The following is a 27,973-nucleotide window of genomic DNA, read 5'->3' on the forward strand; positions in this document are numbered from 1 at the left end:
GGTCCGTGCATCAAATCCAGGCCTCTCCAGTTTAGAGACAACACTATTGTGCAGTGTAGTGTTAAATTAGGAACCATTTCTTTACCAAGAGGGTGATCACACACTGGAAGAGGCTTCCTGGAGAGATGCCCAAAGCTTCAGTGTTTAACAGGCACTGGGACAATGTCTTTAACATGGAAAATGCTTTAACTTTTGGTCAGCCATGAAGTAGTCAGGCACTAGGTGATCACTGTAGGTCTCTTCCGACTGAACTATTCTACTCTGTTCTATTCTAAGCCCTGTATGTTTTGCCATTGTGTCAATCAGAAATGACTCCTCCAGGAGCTTTTCTTGTTTCGCTCATTCGGTAAGGATGTTATTTTGTTTTGAGATGTTTATCTAGTGTTAAACTAGTGTGATTCATGCTACTCATTCCAAATGTGCACTTCCCATCAGTAAGCACTGTACCAAAGAGTTTGATCTGTAAGTGCATAGGATTCTTTAACTACATGCTTTCCCTCTTCCTAGTTTAATCTCCATTTTTTTGTTGTGTTTTTTTTTTTTCTGGTCCTGGAAGATCTTTCATGTATGTGTAATACATGGAATGTGTAATACCTGTATATACATGTATGTGTAATACCTGGAATACATGTATGGAATACCTGGAATACATGTATGTGTAATACCTGGAAGATCTTTCATGTATGTCTGTCAGTCTGTCTGTATATATATTTTTAATTGTGTTTTAAAGCACTGAGTCAAATTCCGTAACAAGTTCTGTAAGCAGTAGCTTGCTTTCTTTGGATCTCCTTGTAACTGTGAAGCCCAAGGGCTTCAGCCTTTTAACTCTCTTGTACTCTTATGGCAGAATGGTTTTCTGGAAGAGCTGAAGATGGAAATCACAATCTGGTTTTGCACACTAAGAAATGTAATTGTGCCCCATCCAGCACTACGCACGGAGTCAGCAGTTTGGATCCTTGGTATAAGCCTTGTCAGTCCCACAGAGCACAGGCAGCATGCAAGGGAACCACAGCCACCAGGGCAGGTTTTGGTGCTCATAACTGAGCAGAACTGGGGGCTGGGACACAGGAAGTGAAGATAGCTGAAGCTAAACCAGGAACTCAGAGTCAGCCATAGTCCAAAAGCTGCTGCGACCAACAGGTGCCTGAGCAGAAAGCAGCAGGTTTGCCAGCAGGAGCTGGTGCACCTTTAAGGTAAGAAAGCTGAGTGGGGGCTGAGAATGGAAAGTGAGAAACATCAAAAAATGTAGGGTTTTGGTGGGCAAAGAGCACTCCTTCCTTCCTGACGCAGCTTGTGTGAGCTGATAGTGCTCAGCTTTTGCTTCTCAGTCTGTTCTTTGGTCATCCTAGTTCCTCTTGCGCTTGAGGCTCTGAAGAAACATGCTTCTAAGTCAACTAGTATGACTGTGTTGGTGTGGCAGCCCTGTATTTGTGCTGTAGTGGATACTTTCAGGGGGGAAAAATGGGATGAAACAAACTGAAGGTTTGAGCTGCTACTCTGATGTTCATCATTACAGAGAGTATCTGGAGCCTTGTGGTGTGATTAGAGTCTGAGGTTTGTCATGGTTCCCAAGATGCATGGTGGCTGGCTGTGGACAAGAGGCGGTCAAGACCCATTTACAGTTGTCTTTAAAATCCTGAAGCACCTGCACCTGAGCTAGCTGCTCAAAGAACTGCCCTGTGGACCAGCCCTGTGCCAGCTGGATACTGCTCTTGAGTTATCCTTAACAAAAAATGAGACACAAGCTTTCAAAATCTTTGGAGTGAGAGATGCCAATAAATTACTGAGGGGCATTTATCATGCTATATATTGTCCACATGAGCCTTCCTACTTCACCTGCTTCTATTTGCAATTGACTATATTCAGTTTGTCATAAGATTAGTGTCAGTGCATACACACACAGCGGAATCATGCTGCAGACCTGCTGTGTTCTGCTGTGCTCTTTCAGTTTCTGTTGTCTTTGCTCTCCAGTCTTACGCTGTGGATTCTCTAGACAGTTGGTAAGGGTAGCTTGCAACTGAACTGAGCAGTGCACTGTGCTGAACTGGAAGGTGATTCACTTGACAGCTTTTTGTGTTGTACAATCAATGACTTGTTCAGCATAAGCATTTTCTTGCACAGAAAGCAACTGTCCTGGGCACTTGGGGCTAGTTTGTACTGTATGGTTGTAGCATTCAGGAGTTAGTGGTGTCAAGAAGCACTTAATAAAAATGTGCTGTTAAATGAGGATCCATCACAAAGTTTTTCTCTTCCCTCCTGTTGGTTTGTTTACAGGTTTATGTGATGTTTGCAGTGATAGAAATAGGGCTCAGCAGCCTCATCTTAGCTGCACATTCTCATTCTGATCCATCTTTGTCTCTGCTCCAGTGAAAAGCTGCTTTGAGCATCAGTAAGAACAACAGAGCTCCTCAGCACCACAGGCAGTAATAGGTGGTGGGATGTGAGAGCTCTGCTGAGAATGGTGGCTCTGTTGTGCAGGGACAAGCAAACTGTTTCATCGTCTGTTTCTCATTTTGTATGAACTGTGTTGTTTGGAAGGCACCTTTTCATCGTGTTTTTTCACTGTCACCTTGAAAATGAAATGCAGGAGTTTTAGATTTCACATTACTTTTATTTAACTTCCTCTTCATGGGCCTATCACTTCCTCCAGGCTTCTCTGGACACCCTGTACAAGCCACAGCACAGCAGCTTCAGCCTTTTCCGCCCTGCACACTTTAGGATTTTAGCCCGTTTTTACCCCCCAACAGACATAAACCCCACACAGTGCACTGTACCAGTATTGTCAGAGCACATGCAGCTTTTCTCTGAACCTTCTCTAGCACACTAGGTGTGATGAAAAGGTTGGAAAACACACAGAAACTTGAGTCCAACCTCAGGTAAATAAGCATTGCATCATGGTGGCAGAAAGGAAGTTAAAGCAGGGAACTGTACTTTACTAGTACTAATTTGCATTAGAATACGGTGTGCATTTGAACTGTGGAGTCAGTGTGCCTGAGGACTGTGGTTTTCACTTAGTGTTGCTGGGGCTCAAAAGTTAACTATTTTGGGTGCCTTGCACTGTGTGAGAGACTGAGACTAGCAAGGCAGATGCAAGGGGTCCTTTCCAGCCAAGTTCTGTCATGACTCCTGTGGTCTGACATTCCCATGGCTGTGAGCCAGCAGTGTCCACAGGCTTGGCTCTGGGTAATGCCATGTCCTCCTTGTGCAGATGTGGAAAGCAGCTGTGGGACATGACGTGTCAGTGAAGGTTGAGGCGCAGGGAGACGACTGGGACACTGACCCTGACTTCGTGGTGAGTGTTTGGTGGGCTAATTCACAGTGCTGGTGGTGCTGTGAAGGGCCCTTGGCACATGCTGCTCAGCTGGGCCAGGGCTTGGAGCTTGGCTGTGGTGAGAGCACCACTGCCTGAGCAGATCAGCCAAGTCCCAACAGCTCCTTGCTGTTACTGTCAGGTCAGGTAATCCATTTCTGACCTATACCTATGTTTAGTCTCCAGAACTTCCTACATCAGTGTATCACAAGTATAAAATATTTAGTTTCTTTTGAACTTGCTCCCTGGTAACTTCACCAAGTTGTCCTCACAACTTATATTACAAAAATAGCAAAGACTTACATTTTCTCTTTCCCAAGATGTTTGTAATTGTACAGGGTTTCAGCATTGCCCTCATCTGTCTTTTGTCGAAACGAAAGAATCCTACTCTATTTATGTCACCTTGGGCAGATGGAGCTCCATCCCTCCAAATAACCTTGTTTTCTTCCAGTCTAATTCTCTAGGTGAGATGGTAAAAGAATAGAAAGTCTCAGCCTGTGGGAACCTCATGCATTTGGTGTCATGACTGTCTTTTTCTATTTGATTCTCTATTTCTTTCCTATTAAGTTACTTGCACTTTGGCTTTTTGGCCAAAGCACAGTTGCTACTCTTGCACATAATTGCACATAATCCCATGTTTAGTACTCCCTCCTTAATGGTAAATATTTTGGAACCATCGTTGAGCAGATACAATTAGGATTATTTTTTTTCTATATGCTTTACTTTTGTACTTGCTACATTACCATTCATTTCCAATTTATCACCCATTGTTTTGACTTTACATGATTTTTCTGCACTGCTTTACCTTCTGGGTTTGGGTGACCTGAACGGTCCTTTGCTGCATCAAGACACTGACATCTCATTCTTCATACCCATTTTCTAAAACTCTTAGGAGCACAGAGCACAGCAAGTCCTTCTCCTCTTGGTGCTGGGGAGCGCCAGCCATGCTTTAGAGCCACAGGTCTCTTCTGAGTGCTGCTGAGATTTTGGTTTCCTTTCCAAGACAGTTTATTGATGGAGTCTCTTCTGTTACATAAGAGCTTGATGTTTTCAACATTCAGCTTTGCCTGGTTATTTCCAGTAAGAAATTCTAGTTTGGGACAAAAGCAATTCCCCTCCCCTAAGTTCCAAATCATTAATGATTACCTTCCCCCCCCCCCCGCCCCCCCCAGCACTCCCAGTATTTTGAGATTTTATTTCACTTTTTCTACTTGTGGGGGCATTAAAATAAGCCTGCACAGAAAAAAAACTTTGTCTTAATTTCAGATTTTATTTTGCATATGCATATGTTAAGCTTTACCGTTACTGACGCTTCATCAAATAAACCTCCACACGTGGACAAAACAAGCGCTCTCAGAACAAAGCTGAGGCGGACCTCAAGCGGACCTGGGTGAAACGTTCGCGTCGGTGTTTTCCCCATATTTTCCTACACAATTCATCTCCACAGCGGTTTCGTTTCCCAGCTCCTCCCAGAGCAGGGGGGATGGAGCCGCTCGCAGCCCCGCTGCCAGCCCTGCACGGCTCCGTGGGCCGTGCCCGGACCCAGGCGCAGCCCTGCTGGCCGGAGCCCCGTGCTGCGGGCCCGCTGACGGCTGCGGTTCGCTCCGCAGAACGACATCTCCGAGAAGGAGCAGCGCTGGGGAGCGAAAACCATCGAGGGCTCCGGCCGCGGCGAGCACATCGAGTGAGTGCGGCCGGATGCGGAGCGCTACGCCGGGGCTGAAACCCGCCACATGAGGGCGGATGCTCGGCGGGGCGGGAGGGAGAGGGCGTCGGGGCCCCGCCTCTGGGAGCCTCGTACGGGGAACAGCGCGGCGGTGGCCTGGCCCCGGGCAGGAGGGGATCGGGGCTGCGGCCTGCGCGGGTGCTGCCGGGGGCTGAGGCTGGGGCTGGGGCTGGGGCTGGGGCTGCACCACGGGTAGAGCTCAGAGACCGCCCGTGTGCTGAGAGGGGAACTGTTCCGTATGTCCAGGCAGCGGCTGTCCCCACGGCAAAGGCTTCCTGCACCTTCCGTGGCCAAACCAGACCCTATCCAGCAGCTCCCTGCACATCCCAGTACTGCCCTGCACATCCCCGTAGTGCCCCGCACAGTGTGGCCAGTGCAGCACACAGGCACACGGAAGTGTGGTCTCCCGTTGAAGGTGGGGTGTAGCCTTGAGTGGGATCTGCAGGCTGGGGGCTGGATGCGCTCACTGAGCCTGCAGCTCTGGGTCTTATCGCCAGCCCTAGGGTAGCGGCATGCCCTGCCCGTGTGCAGTGGGTGTGTATGTGTGGCTGCCACACAGAGGGGCCCGGTGTGGGGGCATGTGGTGGCAGCTGGCAGCAGGTTTACATCCTGCCCTGTACTGTGCTCTGGTACAGTGGCGCTGGGACACTCCACCTGGTTGCATGGGTCTGCAAAATCCCACAGTGATTTACCCTCTCTTATCTCACCAGCATCCACCAGCTGAGGAACAAGGTGTCAGAGGAGCATGAAGTCACCAAGAAGAAGGAGCTGGAGACTGGCCCCAAGGCCTCCTATGGTTACGGGGGCAAATTTGGAACAGAGAGGGACCGAATGGATAAGGTAACAGAGGGCTTCCTTTGTCCCCAGTGGATGTCTTCTCCTCATAAAGGAAAAAGCATCCCTCTTTTCTCAAGGGAGAGAATGGCATAGCTGAGCACATTTGCACATGTCTAGCTGGCCCATAATCTTTCTTCAGGATCTGTTTGAACCCATTTGTATAATACGTCTCTAGAACTTCCTTGCAACACTCCCCTTAGCTGTGAAAAAGGACTTTCTGTGGCTTGTTTCAAACCTGCTGCATAACAATGACATTAGGTACTTCCCTACTTGTGCTTGGAGAACTAATGAGTAATAATTCTCTCCTCATGTTCTCCACTGCAGACCTCTGTCATATCTCCCCATGGTGAAGCTCTAGTTCATATTCTCTGTTCTCACGTAACATCTGGTTTATGTTTCTGATAATCATAATCTTGGTATACCTTTCAGCATTTAATACTTACTTGTTTTCAGAAGTGAAGTGATAAGATTGCAGTAGCACTCGATATATGGGGTTGCTGTGGGTATGCATGATGCCAGGATGGCAGGGTGAGAAACAGACCTTTCCAGGAGGCAGAAATGAACCAGCCAAGCTCAGACCCTTCTGCTGGAGCAGTGAGGCTGTTTTTGTTGAGCAGTTCCTCAGCCTTCATCCACTCTCACCAGGATGTTGCAATCATTCAGCCTCTGGCCCTTCTCCCAAGGAGCGTGAGCGATTCCTGGCCACGCTGCCTCTGGCAGGTAGCAGCAGGACCCTGGCTTGCCCTGTGTTAGGCATAAAGGGTTATCCCAGCCATGTGTGCTGACCCTCATTCTCAGACAGGCAGCAGGCACCAGCCCTGCTGCCTGTGGGTGTTCAGCTGTGTCTGCCGCAGTTTCCCCATGTGATTGTCCATGACTCTACTCCACTGGCATTTGGGAGCAGCAGGTATTCAGAATCCCACAGTGTGCATGATGAGCTGGCAGTGGGGCCAGCTGTATGTGATGGTTGCCTTTGAAGCTGCACCACAGGTCTGAGTGCACAGCTGGTACTGGCAAAGGCTGGGCAGAAGGGATTGCCACCACCAGCACTGAACCACCAGTTTGGACCTGTCACGTCGTGGCTGCAAGCACTCGGCAGTGGGGCAGAGCAATTGTGTGGTGCCTGTGTCTCTGTCTACCCTGCCAGTCTGCCCATGGGTGCTCATGTCATGCTGTCTCTCTTCTCAGTGTGCAGTTGGCCACGAGTACATTGCCAATGTTGGGAAACACTCCTCGCAGACAGATGCAGCCCAAGGCTTTGGGGGGAAGTATGGAGTCCAGCGGGACCGGGCTGACCAGGTGTGTTGGACAGGGCAGCGATCTGTGCTCAGTGCTGCCCCTAAAACCCCGTCCTACCTTTAGGATTGTGGCTGCAGCTTTCAAAGGGCTGGTGGGTGCAGGTCCAGCAGGGAGCTCACCTCCTGTATGCAGGACAGTGATTCAGGACAAATTGCAGGGCAGCTGTGGAGATTAACTCTCCGGTGTGCATTAACATGTTTGCACTGTCCTATCCAGGCATCACTGCATTTGTCTTGGGGACTGTGGCATTTTGCATCTCCAAAGCCCCAAGCTGTGCCATGCACTGTGATGGCAGTAGCAGGACTGGATGGGGACAGCAGGATGGTGCCCCTGCTGTGCACATCCTGGCATCAGATGCTGCCCAGGCACCTTGCCTGTGGGGTCAGGATTGTGGCCCTCTTTCCTGGAGTGCATGGGCTCTTGCAAGGGCCTGTTCCTGGGCACACTGCTAACAGGGACAGCAGGGATGGTGTGAGAGGCTGAGGAGACCTGTACCAGCCACCACAAGACAGAGAGCAGGGTCCCGAGGTCCCAGCCTGTCCCCTGGGGGAGGGTGATGGGACCCAGCTTGGTCCACAGGACCACTGACATTCCTTCCCTTCTTGTTCCAGTCAGCACTGGGGTTTGAATACAAAGGTGAGGTGGAGAAACACTCGTCCCAGACAGGCAAGTCCATGGGCACACGTGGCTCCTTGACACTTTTCCAAGCTTCTCTTTTGCTCCCAATATCCCCTGCTGTATGCTGTGGCACAGTCGCCTTTGTTACCCCTGTCCCGTCTCTTGTTTAAGATTCCTGTTCCCAGTCAGACACCCTTACAGCCCCATTCCCTGCTATCCTGTCACCACTCTTCTGTTGTATATTCCACTTATCTCTAGTTTTGCTTTGACAGAAACCACATGATAAGTGAGCAGGGAAGACACCCCCACATGCACTCCTGATGGAGGGATGATGCTTTCTTTTGTCTAAAAGTCCTTCTGAGCAGCTGCTCCAGAAGGAACCCAAGCACTTTAGAAGTGGTTTCTGAAAAAGTGGCATATAAGAAAAGGAACAACAATAAATACGTGAACAAAAGCCTCCACAGCACCCAAACTTGTGCACAGTTCTGGAGATGATTCAGCGAACTTTGACATGTCCATACAAGCAGCTATATTTATGTCCTGGGTTCAGCAGTAACAGTTATTTTTCTCCTTCTTAGTAGTTGGTGCAGAGCTGTTTTTGGCTTTAGTCTGAGAACAGTGCTGATAACGCACCAGTGTTTTAGCTGTTGCTAAGTAATGTTTACTCCAATCAAGGACTTTTCCAATCTCATGCTCTGCCAGTGAAGACGGGCATGGGAAGCTGGGAGGAAGCAGAGACAGGACACCTGACCCAAACTAGCCAAAGGGGTATTCCATACCACAGCACCTCGTGCCCGGTATAGAAACTGGGGGGAATCACCCGCAAGGCCCAGATTGCTGCTGGGGTTGGGCTGGGTATTGGTTGGTGGGTGCTGAGCAATTGCATTGGGATCACTTGTGGTTATTGCTTCCTTTTCCCCTTTTAGTTTTATATTCTCTGCCCTTGTTATTTCCCTTATCATTATCATTACTGGTGGTAGCAGCAGTGGTCTGTGTTATACCTTAGTTACTGGACTGCTCTTATCTCAACCCATGGGACTTACATTCTTTTGATTCTCCTCCCCATTCCTCTGGGAGCAGTGGAGGAAGAAAGGGGGGCGTGAGAGAGCAGCTGCATGGTTCTGAGTTACCGGCTGGGCTTAAGCCATTACAATTCATTAAGAATTTTCATTGCAACAACTGAAGCTAAAGATGTTTTAAACATTTTGCAACCAAGAGAAGATCAGAGGCAAGGTCCGATACACGTGAGGAATACTGCGTTACCGGGAAAAGAACTGTTCATTTCAGAGAAAATTATAAAAGAAGGAAGATATTCTGAGGCATTCTTGGTTGATCGTAAGTTAACAAATTGCATGCACTTGTGCTACGTTAATGCATTCCCATATACTAGATTGTGGACACAGAAATTCATCAGGCTGTTTAAAACCACAGAAACCACTCAGGACAAAATGAAAATGTTAGAAATAGGGGAAGGTGTAAGGATTGTTTTTCATAAAAATGTGTCCATGCTGGAAACCCTGCCGTCAAGGTAACAGTCATAAAATCTGTATTTGCTGAAAGCAGCATCCTAAAAAGTCCATTTTATAGTGGCCTAATGCGTAAATAATAGTTTAATTGAGGAAAGTTTAAGAAATTTCTGGGATTTACAGACTCATCCTTAAGTGACTGAGCTGCCATGAAACAGCCATTCTTGAATACAAAATGTTTTCATGCCTATTTCTGTAGATTACAGTCTTCATGAGTTGATAAGGCTGAATTTGCTGGAGAATCCTCAACTCCTATGAAATGCACACCTGTAAGAATAGGGTCAGGGAACAGAAAGTAACTGCGATTTACTTCTTCAGAAGGATTTGGAAACAGAGCTGGCAGACCAGTCCGCTGAGAGGAAGGTGTCTTTATGCAGCCAGAAGCTAGGATAGAGGCTGAAATTTCTTAGGACAATAACAAGTAGTCCTTGGAGAGTAAGTAAACACAGCTGAAGTAGTTAATACATTACTAGTTCAGCAGATGGGAAAGGGGATGTGTAAGGAAGATTTGCTGTGCCTCTATCACATAATGGTCGAGTGTGTCAGAGACAATGTGGGGGAAGAGCTGGAGCATGTCTGCAGAAACATGGGTTTCAGCCTTTGCTGCTGATTCTAGGCAGTGGTTTCCTTGTAGAAGCTGAGATTCCATTATAGCAAATGTAAGCTGTACAACAAAACTTTGCCATCTTTTGTGCTTTCAAGGGCTCAGTATACTTATGCACAGACCTTTTCAGAGACTGGCAGACCACAGGCTGAAATCCTCTCTCTGGTGGTTCATTAGTGGGTGGATGCCCAGACTGTCAGTGCCGAAATCTTGTCTTGGCTTTGCGTCCTTGAGTGGCTGAGCTCCTACAGCCTCCCTCGCTGCTCTTGCCATGTTGCTTTTTTTCCTTGCCCTTTCAGCCTGCTGTATCTCCTGCTGCCCACAACCCTCAGGCTCTCTTGCTGCCATCACCCACACTTGCCCTGGGCACCCATTCTCATGGGCCCTCATCCGTAAGGGTCCTCATGGTGCTCCCTGCCATCTACCCAGTCCCCTCCAAACTCCTTGCTTTCTCTAGCATTTTCCATCATCCCTGCTGTTCTTCCTCCTCCTTGCTGCGCCTCCCCAGTGCTGCTCCCCATCTTTACCCCCTCCCTTCATTAGCCCTGTGCTCAGGGCAGTATTTCACTCCATGCACCACCTCAGATTACTCCAAGGGTTTTGGTGGCCGTTATGGTTTGGAGAGGGATAAGGTGGACAAAGCGGCAGTGGGATTCGACTACAAGAGTGAGGCAGAGAAGCACGACTCTCAGAAAGGTGAGCTGGGGGTGCATCAGGCATGTCAGTACTTGAGCTCGGGAATGTGCTGCTGGGGCTTTCCTTGGTGTTTGCAACCTGCTGCATGGATGGGCTTGGTCAGGTGAGGAAAGCCATTACCTGGGGTGTGACTGCTGGGAAAAGTTCCAGCTAAATGAAGAGGAGCAGCAGGTTTCTATGGGCACAGGGATCTGGGCAGTATGTCACCAAAGGAGGGGTGCAGAGGAGACCCAGGGGCTAATAGCAGGTGACATGCCCCAGGGAAGTGGAAGGGCTGTTGCTGCAGACACCAGTAGGGGAGTCTGACCTTGCCCCGTGTCTTTCTCTAAATCCTAGCAAGGGAAAAGACTGTTGCCCCTGTGAGAAAAGCCTCAACTCACAGTGCTGCCACTTTTCTCTTTCCCTCCCTTGTCTGTTCTCTTCCATGCTGTGATCTGGATCCCTGTGGCTGAAGACTATTCTGTGGGCTTCGGTGGGAAATTTGGGGTCCAGAGAGATCGTCAGGACAAGAGTGCCCTTGGCTGGGACCATCAGGAGGAAGTGCAGCCTCATGCGTCCCAAACAGGTAGGACTGCTGCCAGAGGTAGCGGCACAATTGCCTTGGAGCACACACAGACCTAGAGTTAGTGCTTCGTACTTGACAGTGATTTAGCTGATGGAAACTGAATGCGTACAGTATGTTGTGAATCCTCAAAGCACAAGGGTAAACTCAGCCAGAGTAGGTGCATGACTGGGTAAGTGCAAGTCCCTGAATGAGGCTTCCCAGACTATATTGTGCTTTCTCTGGGAGCTACATGCCTGATCATAAGCTCATTGAGCAGATGAGCACATGGGAACAAGGCAAAGCAGGTTCCAGGAAAGGCATGACTGTGTGCTTAACTTCAGTGATCAAGTCAACTTTGCAGTCAAATGGCATGACTGTCTTCTCACCCCAGTGCCTGGGAAACAGATCTGCCAGTGTACAGCACTGAACGATTGTGCCCTTTCCTGAAGGAAATGAAGAATTAGTCTTACAAGCTAGTGCCCAGAGCATTTTGCCTGTATTATATTTAGTTCCATATATGATAAGATGCAGACAAAGCTATCATGTATCATTGGTCACAGCATGCTGAAGTGAGAGGCGCACTCAAAATGTAAAATATTATACAACACCTCATTATTTTTCCATACAGACTATGCCAAGGGATTTGGAGGTCGTTACGGGGTCCAGAAGGACAGAGTTGATAAGGTAAGACTTTATACTTGCAGCCTGCAATTGCTTCCTGCTAGTCAGTGCTCATTGCACTGCTGCAAGAGCAGAGACTTCCCAGATGCAGTGAGGTCTCACTGCTCAGAGCACAGCTGCTGCAGGGGTGAGGGAGCTGGCCCAGTATGAATACCAGAGTGCAGAGGAAGATGGATACCATATGAGCCCAGGGAGACTATAATGCAAGAAAGGATTTTTTTTTTTCCACTGTCAGCCGCTCTTGAAGCATTAAACTCTCAGACTGAGAGTCATAGACCTGCTTTGGGGCAGGATTTAATAGCAGAGCCACAAAGAGGTTTCTAAGCTGTCTCCTCTTGGATATCTAGTACTGTATGAGATACCGGGAGTGTTCTCTCTGGCTGCTTTGCTGTCACTCCTGCAGGTCCTGTGAGTACCAATTCAGCCAGGATGAGCTGAGGTAGCTCCTTGGAGAAGAAATTTTGTAAGTGCAGCCTTTTGAGAAGTCTGAGAGGCCACAGGCTATTGCACTGGGCAGGAACTGTCTCTTACACAGGAGAGGTGCTGGATCAGACTGAAGACCCACCTGGCGTCCCCAGCACTGACTGGCAGGTGATAATGCAGGGAGCAGTATGCATACAGAGAGGTTCTTGCCTTGGAGTACCTCCAGTGAGGTGGTACCACTGAGGCTGCCATTCCTCTTGCTGTCTTACATAAGGTGTAAGGTTTGTTAGCAGCTGTCACACCCAGACATAAACGAGGCTTCCCAGAAGCTGGCTTGAATCTTTGGTCCCTCGACGTGCAGACCTTCCCAGTCTCTTCTGAACCTTACAGAGATCCATGTCTGGATCCAGTGTCTGGCTCTTTATCCTCTTGTACTACTCACCAGCTAGTGCAGCTTTGTGTGTGAATGATTGGTCCCATAACACCCTCTCTAACTACTGGTGAAATCTAGCCATTCCTCGTGGTGGTGTGTGTAACCTTCTGCAGGTGTGTTGTTACCTTCTGCAGGCTTTTCTGTCCTGTTCAGGAGTTTCTTATGGTCTGTTCAGCTGGCTAAATCTCAGTCCAGGGGGTAGTCATCTGCCTGCAAACCTTAACAAAACCAGGGATGGGGCTGGCAGGAACTTGCCAACCACCCTGTTGGTGACACCTGCAGGTAGAACCCTGAATGTGGCTGTATTCGTCTGAAAGCTGGATCGTACCCACACTTTCCTTTTTGTATTAAATAGTGTTCTCATTAAAGTAGATTAAGCCACTCTATTGCACTTTCTTTTTTGCTGCAAACACCCCATCGATGCTATTACCAGTTTAGGCATCTCTTCACACCTCATGAAGCCAGCGGTATCTCAGTTGTTCACACAGGTTTGCACTTGGATGTTTTCCAGCCCATGCCTCCGTAATGCACATACTGAAGGCAGCAACTCGCTGAAGGGACACGATTTTTCGTGGTTAGGCAGCTGCAGCTCTGCATCCAATAGGGAAGTGCTTCCATGTCTCATACCCACTGGGAGTGCAGGGAACAGGGACATCGGGGCCCTGGACCTCAGGAAGCGGTAGACTGCCAGCTGTCTGCTCAGCTCTTTGTGATGTTTCTAGCACGCATTTCTGCCTTGAATGCCCAGCCCTTGCTGCTCCGAGCAGCACTTGTCTTGCCAGTGCAGCCTCCTCCATTTGGCTCCACACTCAGCCCTCCTGAGCGCCTCTCTTTGCAACAGGAGCAGCCCTTGGCTTTGGCTGGAGGGCAACAGACAGTCCCAGAGCAGGGCAGGATACAGCCAGCAGCCTCCTCAGGGCTGTGGCACTTGTACAGATGAAGACAGACACAACTGGGAACAAAGCCTGCAGACACCAGTAGCCAAATCCAGCAGGGAAACTGAGCACTAGCCCTGTCTAACCTGCTGGACACTTCCTCTCACAGAGTGCTGCTGGCTTCAGTGAGATGGCTGCTCCCACCTCCCGCTATGAGAAAACGAGACCACTGGAGGCAGGTGAGACAGTCGAGTACCAGTCCTGGGCTTGGTGGGAAGCTGTGGATGGGCCTCACGGTACCTCTGTGGCAGCAGACTGGCAGGCATGTGCTGTGGTGGGATGTGGATTTGACCTGTGTTAAAGTGCAGGAGAGGGTGGCTGAGCTGCAGGCTGCTCTGGGAGAGCAGAGGTCTGGGTTTGTCCTGGATGCTTGGGGTGTAGAAGGGAGTCACTGAGCAGACTTCATCTGCTGCCTTCTCCACAGGAGCTTCCAGTGGCACCAGCAGCCTGCGGTCACGATTTGAAAACATGGCTAAGGCAGCAGAGGAGGAGAGAAGGCAGGCAGAGGGGGACCGGGTGAGGTGGCAAGGTCGCAAGTGCCTGGCAGCTCGGTGGAAGGTGAGCCATGGCCATCTTGACATATCACAGAATCACAGAATTATATAGTGGGTTGGGATGGAAAGGACCTTAAGATCATCCAGTTCCTAGCCCCCTGCCATGGACAGGGATGCCTCACCCTAGACCACGTTGCCCAGGGCTTGTCCAACCTGGCCTTGAGCAGTGCCAGGGATGGGGCAGCCACAGCTTCTCTGGGCACCCTGTGCCAGCACCTCAGCACCCTCACAGGGAAGAACTTCTGCCTTAAATCTAACCTGAACTTCCCCTATTTAAGTTTGAACACGTTACCCCTTGTCCTGTCACTACAGTCCGTGGTGAAGAGTCCCTCTCCAGCATCCTTATAGGCCCCCTTCAGATACTGGAAGGTTGCTCTGAGGCCTCCACGCAACCTCCACGCAAAGCAGACTTCTCCTCAGGGCCGTGCAGCTCCACATCCTTTTTACCTCATCTCTTTACAGTAATCTCTTGCCTAAATTGCTTCCCTGTAACTGCCAGGAACTGCTGCTGAGCTTCACAACTGTCACTGGATTTCTCCTTTCAGCACAGATCAGAATGTGTCTGCACCCAGACATAACCTCCCGTGCTTTGGCCCAGGCTCCTTCAGTCACACGTCCCCAGTATCACCATCCCAGCAGTCTGCATTCAGGGTCTTACAAACTGGAGATTGCACCCAAAACTTCACAGTTAGAAGACCTCCTTCTACACTGTGCTGTTTCTGCATTCAGTGTGCAGATAAGGTTTCACCAGTAAAGCACTCCCTGATATGTTCTCTCCTTGAACATAGTTTCTGCTGACCGCATGGTGGTTACAGGCCTGCTGGTGTCCAGTCCTAGGGCTGCTTCATGTGGGCTGGAACAGATTTCAGCTGAAGGAGAATTTTCTGAGTTGCTCTGTTGGGAATGGACATTGCTCTGGATTTCATTCAAAGGGATTGAGAGGATCTTATGACTTTTCTCCATCAGGAAGTCCCACAGAGAGAGAAGGATCACACAGAGGCAGCCTCTGCCACTGTGCCAGCAAGGGTGCCCAGGAGTGCTGACCAAGACAGACCTGTGTCACAAGAAGAGGTGCCAAGGCAGGTGAGGGAGGGCAGGAAGGGGAGCAGGCAGAGGGGATTGCACCACAGAGGGGCTGTGCTTCATGGGAACCTCTGCAGGAAGAAATGAGGTGCAGCTGTAGCATGGGAAAGGCTTTGGAAGGAGTAAGGGGGAAAATGTTGGGATGGTGATGGGACATGGCTGCACAGCACCTTACACCGTGAGACGAGCTCTTGGGTCAGTGCAGTGGCAGTGCAGTGAGCTGCAGCTAAGTATGTGAGAGAGGTTCAAACACATGGGCCAAGAGGGTCTTCACAGCAATCCCAGGCGCCAGTTCAGCACAGACCTTATTGTCCAGAAGATGGTGCTCCATTTGTGTAATGGTAGCACTAAAAGCACCTGCAGTGGAGCAGGCTCCCTTGTGTTGAGTGCTGTGCAGTCATGGGAGAGATGCCTGCAGTGGGTGCTTTGTAGGTGACCTCCCTGTCACTTTCTCATTTCATGGCAGGAGACAGAAAAGGATGAGGAAACATCACCCGCTTTGCCACCAAGGCCAGCAGATCTGAGCGAAGAACTGTGCAAGAACCCCAGCCAGGATCAGCCAATCTACAGTGAAGGTTTGGGTGTTGGTGGAGACTATGAGGAGCTGCCAGACCCCTCTGACTACTGTGACAGTACTAGTGGAGGTGCTGACTATGAGGAGCTGCCAGCCCCCTTGGGAAAGGATGCCATCTATGACTGTGGAGGAGATGGAGATGAGGACTATGAGAATATGCTTCCTGAGGAGCCCAGCCAGAGCCAGCTGCTTGTTGGTGAGTACTAATGGAAGAGCCCATGTCTGGGGGAGCTTGTATCTGTCTGCTAACCACACTGGGTGTATGGGACAGACTCCAGAGGGAATTTCTATCCTGAAGTCTCCTGTGGCCAGGGGAGCAGCCCATGATGATGCTGCATGGGGTGCTGGGCCAGGCAGCAAGTATCTGCTGGAGCAGTGCTCAGGCAGGAGGACCAGAGAGCTCTAAAGAAGCTGACCTGGACTCTCTTGGTGCACTGCCTCTTGACAGTGACTCCTGGCAAGTGACTGCTGGTGCTGCACTGAGCCCTGGGGGTGCCCTCTCAATTCTGCCTGTTGCTCACATGACTGGTGCGCATTAGACCTGATCTGGTGGTGTCTCCTGCACATGAGGAGTGCAGGGTGGTCTTCCTCAAAGCATGTAAGCAAACTGCATAGGCTACTGTTGATGTTTCTGTTGCAGCTTCGCTGGTAGTGGAGATGGTAAGTGGAGAGGTTGGAGTTAACATCCAGCCTTTTCCTGGGAGAAGAACATGAAGCATCAGGACCCCATCTCTCTCGTTGCAGAAGGGAGGGAAGTCCTACCATGTTTTGAGCCATGGGAAACCTCTTCCTGTTGATAGGGATGTGGTTGGATGTTGTTCACCCGAAGGCTGACAGCTGGATGGAGGGTGGCACTGACCAGACCTATATGGCTGCTTCCAGCTTTCTCATCTGCCCATCCTGTCTTCTGCAGGGGAAATGGACAATGTTTATGATGTGGAGAACCCTGGGACCTGTGCAGTGGCTCTCTATGATTACCAAGGAGGTGGGTCTGCCATCCAGGCTGTGAGTAGAGGCACTGGGAGCTGGCTGGCATGGTGAGGCAGGGAGGTGGTGGCTTACACCATCAGCAGTGGTGATTTCGATGTAGGTGGTTTAAATTTCTTCTTCTTGGAAAGCAGAATGGGACCTGACTTGGGAACAGAGAAGCTTCACCTTTCATATGTGAAGTCTTGCTCCTTCTCTGATTTATCTGTGTTGTTTGATGGGGGTCGGGTGAGATGGACTCTGGGGGTTATCAGAATTCTTGTTCTATATTCTTCTCTTGGGGATGGGTGTATGTAAATCCAGCTCTTTCTGGGTTATTTTTGCATTGTGACTATCTTTTCTGAACAATTTTTGCAGATGGCGATGATGAGATTTATTTTGATGCTGATGACATAATCACACACATCGAGATGGTAGATGAAGGCTGGTGGCGGGGGCAGTGCCGGGGCAAAATAGGCCTCTTTCCAGCAAATTATGTGAGGCTTCTCCAGTGAGACCGGCATTGTCCAAGGAGCTTGTGTCCAAACTTCTGCATTTCTCTGCTTCAGGCTTTTGCATGGTATTGGCTTGATTTGGCTTGGCCCGGCGTGTCTGCATGCAAGAAATACAAAGAAACAAACTGGCAGTGTCTGCGGGAATATTTCAGCCTGTGCCCAAAAGGACTTTGGTTCCCCTCCACTTCCAGATGGGAAAGGTGGGATGTTTTAAGTGCATGTGAGTGCAGTATAAGACATCTTTTCTACCTAACCTGCCCTGCAGTGTCAGCCTGCAAACAGAGCTATGTCCATTCCTGTTTCTGAAAGGGCCATTCACAGAAAAGAAACACCAACTCTAACCTAGTCAAGGCAGAGGGGACATAATCTATGGGACCTTTTTAAGTTGCTGGGGCCCTGGATTTTATCGTACCCAGGGGTCAAGGAAAAGAGGACCATGAAGGGCAAACCTGCCTTTGGTCACAAGCAGCATGAGGCTGGTTTATCTGGGCAAATTGCAGGGCTGGGTCCTGGGAACTTTTCACCATCCCAGGAACACTGCTGCCTTTTCCTGTACATAAACACAAGCTTGGCTGTAGTGAACTGTTCCATTAAACAACAGAAGTGTGTTCCGGCTCAATGAAAATGTGGGATGACATTGCTAGGGTAGGAGATTACTCACTTGGTTTTCCTCTGTGTGCCAGGAATGCTGTTGGGAGTTTTGTCATTTTCTGGGATAAACCTTGAAAAAAGAACTGTAAAAAATAGATTGTTTTATAGGAAAAAATACTCTGGAAAATCTGTCTTGGAGCAAGAGTAAAATACTAAAAGGCTTCACTTAACAAAGAGTTTGTTAATAACTACTGCCCTTGTCCTCATCTGGGCAGCCCATCAGAGGACTGTTCTGCTAGGGAAATCCTTTCAATCTAGCAAATTAATCAGAATAAGTGCTGCTTGATACAGGCAGTAGAATACTTTTAGGACAGTGCCATATCTCCTGTTAACTGCTCTGACAGTGTAACTAAGGGTAGACATGCAGATGGGGCCGGAAGAGCCATCCCACAGCTTGTTTCTAACCTAAGGGCTCCAGTGTGTTTTGCGGTCCGTGCTAAAGGTAGGTTCCCCTATCCAGTATTTGGCTCAGCCTCTTCTCCATGCTGTTGGGTGAGTCCCTGTGCTGAAGCCAGGCCTCCTCAGTGTGGCAGTAATATAGGTACACCTAAACAGGCCTTTGCGTGACTTACTAGTCAAGAAATACTGCAGTTTAATTAACAATGGAGTTAGTTACTTGGAGGGTGCTGGCTATAGCCTCCTTATCTAAAGGATGCTGCTTTTATTTACAATATCCTGCGTATCTGACACTGTTTGGAGAAGAATGAGTTGCATAACCTGAAGGTACATAAACTTCGTAACTGCCCCCTTTGGGCAGAATTCATCCGGGCAGCATCTGTCACTCTCTCATAGCTGTAGTAATAAACTGACTAAAATTGCATCCTGGTTGTTCTGTGACAGCACATGTCCCTGTGTTTGTTGGAGGCTCAGTTCCTTGCACAGTGAAAAGGGCCCCTGATTCTAGCCCTCCTTCGTCCTGGGTGTGGGGAAAGGCTGAGCAGGTGGGATACAAGACGAGGTGAATTTTTAATGTTCAAAACAGGTTTCAGTAATAATGCAACACAAACTGAAGCCCTCCCTTGAACTGGTATATTCCAGGCTAGATTCTCAACATACCACTCTAGGAGTTGTTGTTCTTTTGTGGTATGCAAATACCATCACAATAGGAATAAATAAGGGACACACTGGGGGGGGGGGGGGTGTGGGGGGGTGGGATGTGTGCAGTGTGTGAGAAACTGTAGTGTTTGATATTGAGAAAAATCACAGTCTCTGCCTTTACATCATGACACACTGTGATTTGGGTTAGAAACTTCCAATTTTAGTGTCAATTTTCTGCTATTGATTTTTTTTTTTTTTGGGGGGGGGGGTTGGGGTTTATTGTTTTTTCTCTCTGAAATCACTTCCCTGATTTTTTTCCTCATGCAGTTCACCCATTATTTCCTGATGTTCCTTTCCAGGAGGCTCACCAGAATAGGTCTGGTTGTGACAGACTCTGTGTGTCCCAGTGAGACTCTGAACTAGGGGTGTTTTTAATAACTTCATACAATCAAGAAGGGTGTATAGCAAGCAGAGCCAGCTGCAAGGCTTGCAACCTGTTTGGCTGGGAGCAGCAGCCGTTCCAGCACATGGGCTGCAGAAGCATTTCTTTCCCTGAAGGATAAAATCAGTGTGTGTTGTGTACGAGAACTGGCAAACTGTTCCCAGCAAGCTGTATGCCTCATGGGCCTGGGGTTTGACTCTCCAGCAGTTTTCTTTGGGAACAGACTGGATTTTGCTGGGTATCTCTTGTAACTGAGCTATAGGTGAGCATGTGCCCCTCTGTGGCGCAGCTGCAGACAGGGGCTCATCTGCTTGCGCAGCCTGTGCCAGCTTCCTTCCCCGCAGCCCTTTGCACTGGTGGCTGCCTGTGCGTTTCTTCTGCCATGGCGTCGGACACTGACTCATGCAGCTGCCTGCAGGTTTGGCCATCAGTGGGGTTGCCCCATCCCCCTGCAGTCATTTGAGCTTGGGTCCATTGCAGAGCCCCAGGAAGAGGTTAAAGGGAGTGTCACAACCGCCCCATGCCACCAACCAGCCCTCAGCCACTGTCATCCCCAGCCACAGCTCACAACTGCAGTTTGATTCTGCTATGGCTGTAAAGTGAAACAAGCATTTCGGGTGAGGATTTAAGCAGTTCCAGCTCATGGCTGAGTGCTGATGACTTGCTGTTTGACCAAAGCATGGAGAATAATGGGTGGCCTGTTTAAATGACTGGCTGCTGGGCTAATGTGCAAAATGCCACAGAGCTTTCATGGCAGCCTCGAGAAACCCAACAGACAGGAGACTCTGTGCCAAAGCACGCGTGGAAGGAGGATGGTGTAACAGCCCTTTTGCGGAGGCCACATTTTGCAGTCATAGACACTGCCCCTTGTCCTATGCAGCGCCTGGCTGTGCACCTTGGGCAGCCCCAAGTGAATGCTCATGGCCTTGTTCAGAGCCAGAACATGTCTGGTACCACATGAAATTAACTTTTACAGCATTCCCTGGAGGCAGTGCAGCTGCAACAGGTCCTGTGCTGAGCTCAGCACACAACACTTGCAATATATAAACATAATCCTGGAACTGTAGCCTTGCTCCCCACTTGATTTTGCCATTCTTCCATCAGTGATGTGCTGAGGGTCAGACAGGTGATGGTAGAGTGCCACAAGCAGCCATGGTCTGCGCAAGGGGCCCTGAAATCAAAGATTTCCCCTAGACGGGCACTGGTGCCACATCAGCACCCTGTGGCAGCCCTGGTACTGCTTATGCATTGCTGCCAGGGGAGCCCAGTGTGCCCCAACCCCACACAGCCTTCTGCAGGGCCCCCCGCACCTCCTGGTTTCGAAGCTGTAGATGAGAGGGCTCAGCATGGGGGTAATGATGCAGTACAGTGCAGAGACCAGTGTGTCGGCTGCCAGGGAGTAGCCGGAGCTGGGCCAGTTGTAGTTCAGGTTGGCTGTCACAAAGTACACGGCGACCACAAACAGGTGGGCAGAGGATGTGGAGAAGACCTTGCAGCGGCTGATGGCCATGGGCATCCCAAGAATGGTGGTGAGGATGTGGAGGTAGGAGACAACGACAAACAGAGACACTGGCAGTATGGACTGCCACTTTGCCGGGGCGGGTGTTGCTGCAGGCAGCCCTCAGCAGCAAGGGGACATCACAGATGTGCTGGAGCTGCGCAGAAGGAGAGCCTGGAGGCCAGGAGGGTGGGCATGGCAGAGTCCAGCAGCCCCCAGAGCCAGCAGCAAGCTGCAGCGGCCATGCAGGCTCCACGGTTCATGGCCTGTGCATAGCACAAGGGCTGGCACATGGCTGCGTAGCGGTCATAGGCCATGACAGCCAGGAGTGTGCACTTGGACCCCACGCACCCCATCAGGAAGAACGTCTCTGCCAGGCACCCATGGCAGGAGATGGTTGCCTGCTGACGCAGGGCATTTGCCAGCATCTTGGGCATTGTCACTGAAGAGCAGCAAATGTCCAAGCAGGACAGGTGACTGAGGAAGAAGTACCTGGGGCTGTGGAGATGGGGATCCAGGAACACGAGGGTGAGGATTGCAGAGTTTCCCAGCAGTGTGGCCAGGTAAATAGCCAGGAAAAAAGCAAAAAGGAAGGGCTGACCGTGGTGAAAGCCCAGGCACACGAACTCTGACACCTGAGTCAGCACGAACCTGCCATGGGGCCACTTGAGTTGGCCTTTGGGCAGAAATGAGCACTATGAGGAGGAGGTGGTGATTGTGAGCCAGGGGACCAAAGCACCACCAACCAGAAGGCAAAGGTTTTACTGGTAGGATGGCTTTGGTCCTATCTCCATAGCGGTTGAAAGCTTCCCATGTTGGGATTTCACATGCACTAGGTTTTAGAGTCCAGCGAGCTGCCAGTCAGTGTTGGATACCTGACTGCAAGAGAATCACACAGAAGAAACCAAGAACAGTATGCATCAAGGTGAAACCACACCTCTTGGGTTCTCCTGCCAGCCCAACCCCTGGTCTTGATAAGTATACCACACACGTCTCATCCTCCTGGTGGCACTTATACAGTGACTATATACTTTCCTGCCCCTAGACATGGTCGCATCATTTCTTAGATGCCACAGCCACTAAGTTTGCTCTTCCCAAGCCACTGGCTGGGGATGTGGCATCACCCTGCACCAGTCAGAAGAGTTTTTTTCTTTATCTTTACCATTTTGGGGGTGCTTTGCTCTGTGATAGCCAACACTTAGAAAAGCACAAGTTCTAACTGGGGGTGACTCGAGACATTGTTTGTTAAGCCACAGGCAAATTTACATTATCAGGGATCTCAACTGGCCTTTCTTCCATCATACTATTTCAAGTCTCACCATGACACAAGGGTTCTGCTTACTGCCATGCGCAGCTATGACTACCATGTCCACATGGTGGTTGAAGCATGAGGAAGCAGTTATTGCTCATAAAGCTCAGATAAGGGCTGCTGAAGCTGGTGCTTACTGGGTGCTTGTGACGAGGGCTGCTGCAGCCCCCCCATGCCAGTGCCAGGAAGCCCAGCAGATGGAGGCTGAGTGTTCTGGTGCACAAATACAGCAGATACGGTGTGAGGCTGCTGAAGAAATGGGGCTGAGAGAGGTAAAAATCCACCTGCAGTTGCCTTGGCTTGGGTGCAGACCTGTCCCAGACAGCACTTGGCACAGGCACAGACTGCACTCGGCCAGCCTGAAACTAGCAGCTGCTCTTGGCTGGGTGAGGGAAAGGATCCAGAGAGGTTTAAGCTCACATATATGTTGATAAGGGAGCACCAGGGCTGGAAGCACCAGCACAGACTGTGACTGCATGGCAAATCTTAATTTCTCTGTCCAATGCGTTGTATCTCCACATCAGTCACGATTTTAAAAAGTTGACCAATGGAGAATTCACTGATTCTGTTGGGAGTTTTTTTCTTACAGCTACTTACTGCAATAATCTGTCCAAGCAGTTGCTCATTGTGGGCCTTTTTCCTGTTGGAATTGCTCAAATGTCATCTCTGTCTCATTCATAATTTTCAGGTCTTTCTCTTCCTAATTAAGGACCCTGCACTCTAATAGTGTTCTCTCCTTGTTTCTACTTGCACACTGTGATCAGTATCAGTGTTTGCTAAGTAGAAGAGCCAAGTTCTGATTCATTTCTCTTTTACTCTCCAGTTTTTCAACTTAAACAACAACAACAACAAAAAATATTGAGAGGAAAACCTTCAGTCAAAAGATGTTTTGCCTCATGCATGACGTCCAAACTTGTCTCTCCATCCTGGATGTGGGTGTTACAAGGCTGAGAACTAGTGTTGAAGTGTTTTTTTTTGTTACTTGTTTTGCATCCATTGGACAGGTACATAAGGACTGTCTCATCCAAGATTCTGGAAATCTCAGACCATCGCTGCTTCCGGCCAGCCCACAGCCAAAGCTGTGTGCATTTTGATGCAAGAACAGCCCAACTTGTTTGTTCCAGTATTGCAGCCAGGAGCAGGAGCCTGAGAGGGGCCAGCGCTGGGAGGGGCAACAGCAGTATTCTCAGAAATTGTTTTGTCTCGAGCTGTCCCTGTCTGCAAAGCTGCAAAATGCACATGTTGATCTGTATCATTTCAAGATAGGCGTTTGTGAACTGTCAGAGTGCTCAGGCAGTGGATTTCTTAAGGCACAAGTGCCTCCATGGTGTCGGTGTGAGAGGGGAAGAGTCTGTCCAGAACCTTGTTGGACGCTTTTACCTGTGACCTGTAAGACAGAGGCAGGAGTCTGCTGACAAGTTACGGTGAAGCTGGCACCAGTGAAGGTGGGGACCTGCCTGCTACACGGGAGGAATGGGGCACCTCAGGAACCAGAGTGATAAAAATGAGAATAAATTTGATAGTAGGAGGTTGGGCATGTCACCTTGTGCTCTGAACTGGGGTTCAACACTTGGAAATAGGAGCAGGTGAGCAAGAGTGTGAGACCATCACATGCTATCAATCAGCCCTTGGTCTACTGTGGGTACACAGCCATGACCTGTGGGTCATCGTGTTTGCAGCAGCAGGAGGGAATTGTTAGTTCCACTGCAGGAGGGACAGTGAGTTCTGGAGAGCTGCAGATGGCGCTTTCCCCATGCTGACAAATCCAGGCTGGATTAGGCGTGGAGCTACAGGGCTACAGTACAGCCACAGGAAACCTGCAGAGGAATGACGCCAGTTTTTCACCATCATCTGGAGCAATGTGGTAGTCAGTAGACCCAGCCACATGACAAGAAATGTCAGATTTAAACCTCAGACATCCTGTACACAATGGACAAAGAGGAAGATATAATAGGAAAATCTCCCTTTTTCTCCTGGGCTGCATAGGAATGAGCCTTGAAAGAATCTCCATCTTGCTTCAGCTGCTTTCCTCTCTCTCTCACTTGCACTGATGCGGTTTCTCACGGTAACTAATGACTTACCAAGTATTTTGCAGTGCAGTGACACCTCTGCTCAGTGCTGACTAGTCCAGAAACACTGTACAGGGGGCAGAGGGGGAGTACTGATGCCACCAGTGCTGGGGATACAGCTGGTTTCTGTCATTCCTGCTGAGGGAAGGAAGGTTCCCCTGGCCACTGTGATGGTGATGCACCAGTGTGAGACCCAGCTCAGTGCTGGTGCAGTCCCTAAAGCAGGGTGCCTTATGTCACCACGATGCACTTCTGCATAGCTCCAGCGTCTGAGGGCAGATGCCCTCACCCTTCCTCCTACAGTGGGCAGATGTGCCCCATGCCCACCCTGGGAAGCCGGCTGCTCCTGCAGGATGTGGCTTTCCTCACAGAGCCACCGCATTCCATTTGCACTTGGGTGGGCAGACCAGATAGCCAGAGCACATCACCATGGGAGGTAAGGTCCTGAACCTTGGGCATGGTCCAGCCCCAGTTCCAGGTGATAGCTGGACTGAGGGAGCCAGCAATTACACATGGTTAACCTCTGAAAAGGACTGGATTGCTTTGTTTGAGGCATCACCAACAGACACAACCCAGACCACCCAAGAGCCCTGCGTGACACTACTAGGTTTGCTCCCAAGTAATGTGCCTATAGGGAACCCTGTGAGAGTCCAACCATGACTGAGGCCCTGCCCCACCCCAGGCAGCAGTCCTGCCCTTCCAGCTCTCCCTTCCAGCTCTCCCTTACCTCCATGTCCAAGAGCAGTGGACGGCATCCAATGCTTGGAAAGAAGAAAAAACTAGCAATGATGTGCCCAGCTGCTGTCCAGCTGTCTTACCTGCATGAGGAAGAGTCCTCAAGGCTTGTGAGTGGAGGAGAGCCTTTTAACCCTGTGAGGGCACTTAGGGAGAGGCATTCACAAGTAGCTCTTGTTCAGTGGCAGGAGCAAGCAGCAGAGGAGCATCCCTCACTCAACCTGCACAAGTGATACTTGCACCTACAGCACAAAGCCCTCCTGGCACAGGACCCACCTTGATCTCCTGTTCTGCTCTGGGCTGTGCGAAGTGCAGACCAGCCAGAGCTCTCTAGCCTCTGCCTCCTGCTCCAGGCCTGTGGCAGCTCTTGGGGTGCCTGGGCTGCAGCTCCAAGCAGGTCCCCATGCCAGGAGCTCAGGGCTACAGGAGGGTGGCTGGCTGGGGTGGCCAGGAGCTACATTCCCTATGCCCTAAGTCCTTCCTTACGAGCCAGTTTTATCTCTTGCAGGGCTATGAGGTGCATACACTGGCCGATGCCAGCAGAGAGGCAGCAATGAGGAGGGCTAGCTATTGGCAACGGAAAGCCATGCTCCCACCATCTGTGATAACTGCCTGCCCAGCCCAAGCTGGGCAGGGCTCTGGGGTGGAGTGTGGTCCAAGGGACCAGGGGAACCTGGCCACAGCGGGACTGTGATCTGACAGCAGCTCTGATTGGACTTGATTAAGGCACCAAGTAGTCCTGTGAGTTCTTGAAGAGCTGGGCAGCAGGATTACATGGATTTACACAGAGTGAATGCTTTCTGCTCTGAGCCTGGAGCCCCTCCTGATAGGAACAGCAGGTTTAGCTGGAGTTCACCACATGGTGCCATGGAAATGTAAAGTAGGAAACCCAGGAAATGTGAAGACTGCAACAGGGAGTGAATCTGGAGATCAGGACTGAGACATGATTCTGCAGTTCTGCAGCAGGAATACAGCATTGCTTTATTGCAGTCTTTTTTCATCCCTGTTTCCTGATGATCCTATAGGAGCTGATCCTGTAACAAGCTCTGTGTCTGAAGCTTTAAGAGTTGAGGAGCTGAGCAGAAATGTCATTTGAGTAGGGACTGGACAGGCACCAACACTTGAGGGGAAGGAATGCCCCATGTGGAAACCAGCATAGACAGCAGAGGAGCTACTACCTCAGTGAGGGCGAAAATCTGATCCATGTCTGTTTTCTGTGGTAATGTCTTCAGGACGGCCTTTATGAGAAGAAATATCAATGTTTGTGTCCTCCTCTGGTCTATTGAGGCATACTAAATCTAGCCTTGTGGGCCTGGTGAGAAATCAAATCTCCATGAATTTGTGAAGGGTCAGGGGGGGTGTTTTAAACTGAATGCCTAAATTTGGGTGAGCATCCACAAGGATCAGGCCCAGCTCCTGCAACCACTCAGCACTTTAGGAAATCAGACTCTAACCTGGGTGCAGGGCCCTTACCTTCTCCAAGGGTAAGTGTTGCACTTTCCAAAACCCAACTGTACTGTTGCAAAACTGGGAACTTCCCCAAGTCAAGTTTCCCTACTTGTTCGGAGAGATGCATCCTTCCAGCTCAAGAATTCCTTCTTGAGCAAAACACACCATAGCTTGTATTGCAGATCACTACAGCAGTGCTGCTCACTGTTTGTCGTTTCCACTTGTGCACAAATGCTTCCTTGGGACACAGAGACAGGAAGACCTATGCAAATCATGGCGTTCAGGGTGGTGGGAATCTGCTTGCTGCATCCAACCCCTACCCAAAGCACAGCCAGCTCCATGGTCAAAGCTGCTGTGGGCTGCATCCAGATCTCAAAGCCTTCCTGAGACCCTGCTCCACTACGTAATGATCCTCAGAGTGACTGTTGTGCCTTACCTCCAGGTGGAAGGAAACCTCTTGAACCTCCAACTCTGAAAACTCTGGGGGTTTTGTTTATGAGAAGTTCAATATGAGTCAACAATTTGTCCTGCTGGCCAAAAGGGCCAGCTGTATCCTAGAATGCATCAGGCACAGTATAGCTAACTGGTCAAAAGAAGTGACTGTCCCACTGTGCTTAGCTGTACCTCAGTACTGTGTGCATCACAAAGATGGTGAAAGGACTGGAGGACACGACTTACAAGCAGCAGGTACTGAATTTGTTCAGCTTACGGGAGACTGAGGTGACTTCATTGCTGTCTACAACTTGCTCATGAGGGGAAGGAGGTGGAGCGGGTGATTCTGATTTCTCTCTGGTGTTGCAGTGATAAAGCATGAGGGAATGGCTTGAAGCTGTCAGGGGAAGTTCAGATTGGATATTAGGGAAAAGCAGTCAAGCACTTGAACAAGCTCCCCAGGGAAATGGTCATGGCTCCAAGCCTGCCATGACCATTTCCCTGAGGTCATGGGGGAAGTGTTCAGGAAGCATTTGGACAACACATACTTGGTTTAACTTTTAGGTTGCCCAATATGGAGTGTAGAGTTGGACTCAGCAATCCTCACAGGTCCCTTCCCACTGAGAATATTGCATGATTTTATGAACTTGAAACCTCCTGTCTGAATTTTGCCTGCTGCCTCTCATCCTCACTCCCTGCCCCAGTGATGAGCCTGGCATTGTTTTCTTGATAGCCTTGCCACAGGTAACAGACTGTTAGGTGGTCCTCACAAAGCCATTCCTTCTGCAGGCTGAGCAAGCCCAACTCCCTCTGCCTTTGATCACAGTGGAAATGCTCCAGCCCTGGCCATCTTGGTGGCTCTTCACTGAGCTCTTCTGAGTCTGCTGGTGTATTCCTTGTTTCAGGGAACCCAGCACTGGATGCAGCACTTTGATATGACATCAGATGTACTGACTAGAGGGCCATAACCACTTCCCTCATTCCACTCTCTTTGGTGCTGTTCACACAGCTCAAGATGCTGTTGAC

The 27,973-nt window shown here is 49.8% G+C and overlaps 1 protein-coding gene and 1 pseudogene across 1 annotated transcript; one reads left to right on the top strand and one right to left on the bottom strand.

Moving 5' to 3' along the window:
- The first annotated feature begins 887 nt into the window (after positions 1 to 887).
- Positions 888 to 18,795, top strand: LOC133277051 (hematopoietic lineage cell-specific protein-like). The gene is made up of 15 exons (XM_061468568.1): positions 888 to 1,193; positions 3,209 to 3,292; positions 4,921 to 4,994; positions 5,747 to 5,876; positions 7,062 to 7,172; positions 7,784 to 7,838; positions 10,506 to 10,616; positions 11,071 to 11,181; positions 11,789 to 11,844; positions 13,742 to 13,811; positions 14,057 to 14,190; positions 15,153 to 15,269; positions 15,748 to 16,039; positions 16,757 to 16,828; positions 17,188 to 18,795. Exons 2-15 carry the CDS (start codon positions 3,209 to 3,211, stop codon positions 17,322 to 17,324), a joined length of 1,554 nt encoding a protein of 517 aa, XP_061324552.1. The 5' UTR covers positions 888 to 1,193; the 3' UTR covers positions 17,325 to 18,795.
- A 1,901-nt stretch (positions 18,796 to 20,696) lies between these two features.
- LOC133277039 (olfactory receptor 1G1-like) lies at positions 20,697 to 22,320 on the bottom strand (annotated as a pseudogene).
- Between the last annotated feature and the right edge of the window lie 5,653 nt (positions 22,321 to 27,973).

Source organism: Pezoporus flaviventris, unplaced genomic scaffold (genome assembly GCF_033815535.1).
Source record: "Pezoporus flaviventris isolate CSIRO_AGI_PZ_B2104156 unplaced genomic scaffold, CSIRO_AGI_Pfla_v1 ptg000049l, whole genome shotgun sequence".
NCBI classification, from domain to species: Eukaryota; Metazoa; Chordata; class Aves; order Psittaciformes; family Psittacidae; genus Pezoporus; species Pezoporus flaviventris.